The sequence below is a fragment of the Chionomys nivalis genome, chromosome 15 (assembly GCF_950005125.1).
Source record: "Chionomys nivalis chromosome 15, mChiNiv1.1, whole genome shotgun sequence".
Lineage (NCBI taxonomy): Eukaryota > Metazoa > Chordata > Mammalia > Rodentia > Cricetidae > Chionomys > Chionomys nivalis.
The window spans coordinates 8,961,774-8,969,850 of record NC_080100.1 but is presented as its reverse complement, the minus strand read 5'-3'; the positions used below and the strand labels follow the sequence as shown (position 1 = coordinate 8,969,850).

General features: G+C 37.7%; 1 protein-coding gene across 1 annotated transcript; it reads right to left on the bottom strand.

The window, feature by feature from the left end:
- Nucleotides 1-2,157: 2,157 nt before the first annotated feature.
- Nucleotides 2,158-2,736, bottom strand: LOC130887673 (homeobox protein Rhox13-like). Its single transcript, XM_057790213.1, has one exon. The coding sequence runs from the start codon at nt 2,734-2,736 to the stop codon at nt 2,158-2,160; it is 579 nt and encodes a 192-aa protein (XP_057646196.1).
- Nucleotides 2,737-8,077: the final 5,341 nt, after the last annotated feature.

The window sequence follows — 8,077 nt, the reverse complement described above, 5'->3', positions numbered from 1 at the left end:
TTGTCAGTTTTACAGCCCAGGAAGCGTTTCTCTCAAGGACTTAGAAGCTGTGTCTCTAGAATATAATTATTCTGAAAGATAGTGTCTCCACTGGCCAGTCTCTGAGGGAGAGCAGGGTTTTAAAGTGCCACTTAGCAAACAGATGGCCTAATCAAGTTGACCTTCCTTTCCACAGAACCCTTATGCTACTTTCATACTAGATTCCCAAGCTCTTAAAAACTCTCTTCTATCCAGTGTATATTTGGGGATTATTAGTGTATAGGGGGTGGGAAATAGAGGGGAGTATCAAGAATAGGTAATAAAATGTATGTGGGCTGAAGCAGAAGGAAGTTAGCTTATTACAGGAGAAAGAGTGGCAAAGTAGAGAGAATGAAACTTAAAATAAATTATAAATTTACATATGTAAAATATCTATTTTGCATACATGTATGTACATGTGCTAAAGCTGAATGACTGATTAGGGGTGCAGTGATGTTTACATGTTCTCCTGGAGTGGTGCAGGTCCAGACTTTCATTTCCTTGCCTTCTGCTAACTTTAGCTCCATGAAAGTCATTCTTTACCCACCTCTGTACTGAACCTAATATCCTATGACTAACAGATTAAAACCTTTTAGCAGCAATTGACTTACTGGACACTTATATTCCACCACTCCAAAAGCTAGAAATGTCATCAGTTAACATCTGAGCTCCCCATCGTGTTATAAACCACCTCTCTGAAGTAACTACCAATGCATGTATTAGGTGGACTATTGTTGTGTTTCAATAAACTTCTATGAAACCATTTCCACATTGGAATATTTCATTTGAGGAGATCCAGATGTATGTTTCCAGGCTACTGTCACCCATATTTGCTCTAGAACAAGTCTTGTCTTCTATTCCTTTAAAATACAAGTATTTATTTTGATGATAGTATGAAAATGTCCCAATGAAAACTATTATTTTTATACATAAGGTAAAAATAATAGAAACTAGCATTTTTACCTGATATTACCACAGAATAGTGAAAATCTCTCTACAATAGTCTTGATCAGTATTTAATAATCTCTGATAAAATGTCACTTGTCTATTTGATTCATAACCCTTTCTCCTTGATAATTGGTAACATTAAATAACAACTGTGCTTTAAAGGAAATAAGAAAAAAATGATTATTTTGCAGCAAATGCAAGTGACCTGGCCTGGAATCATGAATTTGAGATAATCTGCAAGACAAATTCTACCAACAAAATGGTTGAATATAGTTTTATAGACATGTAACAAAGAAAGCTATAAATGCCAGGTGGTGGTGGCACTCACCTTTAATCCTAGCACTCAGGAGGCAGAGACGGGCAGATCTCTGTGAGCCTCAGGACAGTCTGGTCTACAGAGTGAGTTATAGGACAGCTAGGGTTATGCAAAGAAACCTTGTTAAAAAAAAAAACAAAAAGAAAGAAAACTACAAGCCATCGCATCTAGTAAGTGAACTGACAATTGCATTAGCTTTGGGAATCAGATGCAACAACATATTTAAATCTGAGGTTACTGGATGCTAGAATTCTTTTAAGCTTAGCGATATATCCTAAAAAATTACCTAACGGTTAAGAGGATGTTAGGTTAGACAAAAAGTTTGGAAGCGAGTGGTTATTAAAAGGCTTAATATATTGTGAAATAGTTTTACTTCCCAACCTGTAACACCATGTCTTTAGAACTATGAAATTTTAGTCAACCAAAGTTAACGCATCTGCAGAAATTTTGAGATAAGGACTACTTTCCTTAGTGATATTCAGTCAGTACATTTCAAGTCAATGAGATGTTTCCCAAGCTCACATGTCTGCTGTGGGTCAAAACTGTTAATTAAAGACTCTCTAATTCTGAACCAAATCTCTAGATGACACATTCTGTCATACAATTGTGGTCCAGGCTTTTCCACCCTAAAAAACAAAAGCTTAGTCAGGTATGCCGACTAATTGTTCTCTCTCATCCCCTCTATTTACAATGAAGACCCTTTTAAGAAGCCAAAGGTCTCTGTTTTTGTTTTCATTTTCTGTTTTGATCATTTTATGTTTTTTGGAGGTTATGTTTTAATTGTTAACATGAGTGCTCAATTTTAGTTAATCTTGGCAATGGGCACATGGGTCACCAATTAGCCATTTGGCGCCTGAACGAAGGATGATGCCATTCTAGGATGAATCTTCCTCAATGTCCCTAAGTATAATGATGTCTTCAACAGGAGGTGTGTGTTCTATCAGTACGAGTGTTTCTTTCTTCCTCTCTTTGGCTCGTCGTTTGGCAAACCACACCTTCAGTTTCACTTCAGGCACTTTCAGAGCTCTCGCAAGTTCTTCCCTGGCAGCCAAATCTGGGTACTGTGATTTTTTAAAGACGCTTTCCATTTTCTTCATCTGGTGCGGTGTGAAACGGAAGAGGTTTTGACGACCCAGGTGCCTCTGAGGAACCCTTGCCACATCAGCCTCTGAGGTGTTCAGTTCTTCCGGGTCAAGCTCCAAAGAGGAATCCGGGTGGCTACTGCTTTCTCTCACGTTGGCATCACTTTCCTCAGAGTCCCTCTCGCTATCCTGGCCCTGGTTGCTCTCATAGATTCTGACATATGGGCAGCCTATGGGGCCTCCACTATGGCCACCATCTGCCTCCATGGCCACGGTTGAGGTGGAGGCCACAACTCCGTTCTCATAAACTATTTCCTCCTCATAATCTTGCAGAGTATAATATTTATGCTCATAATAAAGCTTCTGGACCATGACTACAACTGTGGACTACAAACAGAACTAGGGTCCCGGGAATGGCTGACCTCGAGATCTAGAATCTCGGCACTGCTACCGACAAAACAAGGAGAGGACGGGAGCAAAGGGTGACGTCAATGCGTAGGTCCGCGCAGGCTCCCCAGTTCTCCGGGGGTCCTCACGCTCGACATCCAGGCGCTCGCTTGCACGAAGGAGCTGTACACTCGCGCGCCCACCACTCACTGCTGCCCACTTGCTGAGGCAGGTGCTGTCTGTTTTAGCGTGTTTTGATCATTTCATGACTTGCAGTAATAAAGCCATTGCTGCAAGCATTGTCCCGCAGAAATTCCAACTCAACAGTTCCATTGGCCTCTAGTTTTACTCGCTTTCAGTTCACTGTCACCGCGTTCCTCATTCCCAATTTCCTCAGTCTACTTGTAAAATAGCAATTCCCTTTCAAGTGCAATGGCGTTGCCTGGTCACAGCATCCGTCACTCATCACTGCATGCATTTATGTTAATGCCTCTTCTTGTCTATGTGGCAAAAGTAACTTAAGAAAGGGTTTGTTTTATGCTGGTGATTTAGAGCGATGATGGGAGGTCCAGTTTCTGACTGGTTACTTTGTGCTGTAAGTCAGACTATAGAGCTGAAAGTGGTTATTGGGATTCCCCAGACACATTTCGTAAAGACCCCTCATGCGATGTATGAGCATGCTGCTCTCACGACTCAGTCACTGCTGGACCTCTTAATAGTGCATTGAGACTAGATTTCAAAATATGAACTTGTAGATGGCCACAGCCATATGGGGTCAATTTATATGCACAATCAGAAGAATAAGGACACAGCAGAAAGTGAGCTGGAGGGTGGGTGGACGAGAAGTGAGGTAAGGTAGGAAATGCAGGTAAGATTCAGGGAAATCGTTCCATAACTGATGTACTTCAGGTGAAAGCAGGAGCAGAATATGGATAAGGTCAGATCACTGGGCTTTATTTGGTGCAGAGTAGAACATCATTAATGACTGATTTTCAGACATGGCAAAAATCATTCTAGGGAATACCCTGAGGATCAGCGAGATGGCTTATTAGAGTGGGTATAAAGAAGGCAAGAAGTTATATCAAGAGACTTTTAAAATACTGCAAGGAATAATGAGAACCACTCCAGGGAAACGATCAGTAGAACTAGAAATATGAAGTGAGGTGTAATAAAAACAGTAAAAATAAGCACATGAATGGTAAATGTGATGTGATGCACAAATAGATTATCTTTACAAACATGGCAGAAAAATGTGTGCGTGTCCATGCAGTGCAAGCGGAGATGACCCAATACTCTTACAGCCCTTGACCTAAGAAATGAGCTAAAATTCTTGACGGCCAGTACACTTGTGCCAGTGAAATGGCTCAGTGTGTAAAGTCACTTGCTGCCAAACATGATTATCTGAGCAAATCCAAGCACCTATACTACCCCAAGGACCTCTCTCTGTCTCTGTCTCTCCCTCTCTCTGTCTCTGTCTCTCTCTCACACCCCCCACACAAAATAAATAAAGTACTTGAAAAAGAAATAATGACTTTTAATTTAAAAACCATTTGCTATGTATTCATAATTATGGGTGGTTTTACTTTAATAAAATACCCTTTGAATACATATTATGACATAAAATAAACCAAATCACAAAAACTGCACAGTGAAACATTTCAATTATATGATATTCTGGAAAAAGTAGAATTATGGAGCTAATGAAAAGAAAATTTGTTACCGGGGTTTGAGAGGAACAGGGTGCCACATTGCCGCCACAGTCTGACTTCAGGTCCTGAGATGTGGAAGGTGTACAGTGTGAAGAAATGGATTGTCTGACCACCAGATGAGTTCACACAAGTGGTCATCCCTGAATAGCTCCAGCTGTCTTTATTTGTACATCAAAAACAAGCATGTTTTCCCCATACTAACAAACAAGTTTTTCCCATCCTTCAATGTTAACCTCTGGCAAAAACATGTACGTCCAATCTGCTTTTCCCAATTTTTACACCAAAATATCTTTAAACCAAAAACAATACTTTTCATTATGCTAAATTTTAAACCAAGTACATCCTGTCTTTAAAAAACAAAAAGGTGATTGACATAGGCGTACATTTTCAAGAATAACAATCTCTTTAAATAAAAGTTGCAGAAATAGGGGTGATCTGCTTCTGATTCTGTCAACACTGAATTGGAACAACTACTGTGGTCTTAAGTGACAGCTGGCATCACCAGGAAAGAAACCTGAGAAGAATCAGCTCCCGAAGAATTTTAGGGGAAAATATTTGAGAAAAAAGTTGGTTTCCAAGAATGAGCACATCTGTTCCATGTGTGATTGACAAAACTTTGTATGACACCACTCTTTTCCAGCACAAAGTACCTGTATAGAAATCCATCGAGAGTTGTGGTTGATTCTTTTTTTTTCACTCTTGATTCCACCAATGAGTGCCTGGCCTTAGCCTGAATTGTTTCTAACCAGCTTTTCGTAATTTAAATTCTTTTCTCTATTCTATTTACCTTTTTTTCCTTCTTACTCTATGGCTGGTTGTGACAAACCTGGTGTCCTCCCCTCCTTCTCCTTTCCTCACTCCTCTCTTCTCCCTTCTATTTATTCTTTCTGATTGGCAGCCCTGTCTATCTCTCTCTCTCCTGTAGAGCTAATTGACTAGTCAGCTCTTTATTAGATCAATCAGGTATTTTAGACAGGCAAAGTAACATAGCTTCACAGTGTTAAACAAATTCAACTTTGAATCATTAAACAAATATTCTACAGCATAAACGAATGTAACAGTCTTAGCATATATTCCACAATAGATAGTCTTACACAAGCTCCTTGTATGTGATAGACTTCCCTTACTGCCCTGAGGATTCTATCTTTGGTTTTTATTTTAGCAGTTTTGCTCAAAGCAGAGTAGTAACAGCCTCTTAAGGGTCACAAGAGGTGAAATCCATCGAGCTTTGGTGATTTTCCAATGAGAGAGATCCAGAAAAGAAGGAAGTGTAATGCGGTGATATCTTGTTAGTGCTGTGTATAACAAAGTGAAGAGAATAAGAAAAATCCATGTTTTCTTATGATTATTTTTGTTTGTTGGTAATTTTCAAACTGCAGCTTTTTTGTACCCACTTCTCGACGTTTATCATACCTGCAGGAAGAACAGGCAAAGAGCTAACAACTGATTATGTCGTACAATGATAGTGATCTGCAGGCCATAAACACTCATTTATTTCTGCAATCTGAGACAATAAGATGGATTCACACCCATGCACACTTTGTCAGAATTCTCACCCGGAGTTGAACTAGACTTTGAACATCATTACTATTCTATCGATGGCCAAGTATGACATTCTGCCTATGTTTGCATAAAATTGTTCTTATGTAGACCATTTTCCTTCCAACTTAATTTTAGATGCTCTTTAAAACTGCAAACCCAACATATTTGACTTCAATTTAGAAATCCTAAAATATGCTTATGAAAATTAATAGTATCCTAGCAAATTTTATTGGTAATATAATGAAGTAATACAATTTTCATAAAATGAGTTATCTTCTAGGTTATTTTAATGGCATTTTCTTATGACATCTTTCTAATATTTATGAATTATTTGTGACATAATTGCACATCTCTAACAACATTGTGGTGACAATGTAAAATAAATAACTAAAACAGACTAACAAACCCAGAGATCATCTTTTAGAGTCCAAGTTCCATGAGTGCAGATGTTATTAAACAGAAACCCTTCTGAAACAACAAACACTGCAGTCGTATATTTGAAACAATACTTTAAGTGTTAAGCCAATAGCCTTAGCTATGTTTAAATATGTCTTACCTTTAAGTTAAGGTACTAAACTTGATACTAAATAATAACTTGACACTAAATCAAGGTAATAGCTTGATACTAAATCAAGTTTATTTTTAATCTGTCCCCAAAGTTTGCCTTTGGTATGATTACTAAGATCATAGCTTTGCCAAATAGTTCATTTTTTGCATACAAATTGGAAGATGAAAACACCGAAACATCACTCCTTTTCCATTGAAAATAATGTTTGCATGAATGAACATATGCATGTACATATATGCAAATCACATAACTACTTCAACATTTATGAAAACTTTCTATATATATAATACGTTCAGTCTTTATCATCATAGGAGAAAATATCAAAAGCTGATGATGCTATTTCTTAAGGGGCATTCATTTTGCTACATCTCATTTATTCAAGACAAGTTGAAATGCCAGATTAATTTTCACTTGTCCCATTTTCTGTATAGTTTTTAGTCTTTAATTGTATCCTTCTCAGTCTTCCTGTTTGGTGGGTGAAAGATCTCATTATAAAAGAGACCACTAGCTGTCTTAGCACTTTTTAATCCCTGAGAAAACCGAGGAGATTGTTACAACCAATTTATAGCCTTATTTACAGCCCTTATTATTTTCTTCTCCGTATAGTGAGAATGCACAAGCATGGAAAACATGCATAAATAACATCAGCTATTAAACCCACCTGAAGGCTAGCATTTGAACTGGCATACTTTTATCTAATAGCTTTTTGGAATCACTCAGTGACTACTAAGATTCAAAAAGATCTTTCAAAAATGAATAAAATTCCACTGAGTAGAATTGAAGGTCTCAGTGTACCTCCTCTGTGGTCTGCTTATCCTGAGATCAGGGCAATGAAGAAGAACCCAAATGCAGTTTTCCAGTTACTCCACATGTTTCCACTGTTTTAGCAACTTGTTGACCAATGTTTTTACTAAAAATTATTTAAATCTATTATTGTGTGATAGAACAAAAATACCCGAATTACCTATTGACATGTTCTCAGCAGAGTTCCAGCCATGGATGTATCTTATGAAAATCTCTTGTGTTAGACACTCTTTTGGCAGAAACTCTTTTATCAGAAGATTCTTCAGGGCAGGTTTTATGCCATTAATGTGTGAGTCTACCATCTTTTTAAGCCCCCAGTTTTGTGAAATTGCTAACATCCTGCATTTATTTGGAACCAGAAAAATAATTTAAATCAAACATTTCAATAGTTTCTGGGTATGTTGATGTTTGTATTAGTTTTTAACTCTACAGAAATGAGTTTTCCTAAAACAATGCTTCAAACATGAAAGGAAAGTTAGGGAAAAGATATTTCTAGGATGTTGAACCAACCTCTTCAGTCTCAGCTAGATGTTCTCATATACACTGAAGTATTACAAGTTTTCATTCAATATATTTTGATCATATACTTGTTCTTCCCTATACTAATCCCTGTTCTACTGCTATGAAGAGAAACATGACTGTGGTAATTTGAATAGAAGAAAGCATTTAATTGTGGTTGCTTACAGGTTCAAAGATTTAGTTC

Excerpts from the sequence above, each read along its gene's own strand:
- LOC130887673 (XM_057790213.1), bottom strand. The coding sequence starts at position 2,736 with ATGGTCCAGAAGCTTTATTATGAGCATAAATATTATACTCTGCAAGAT.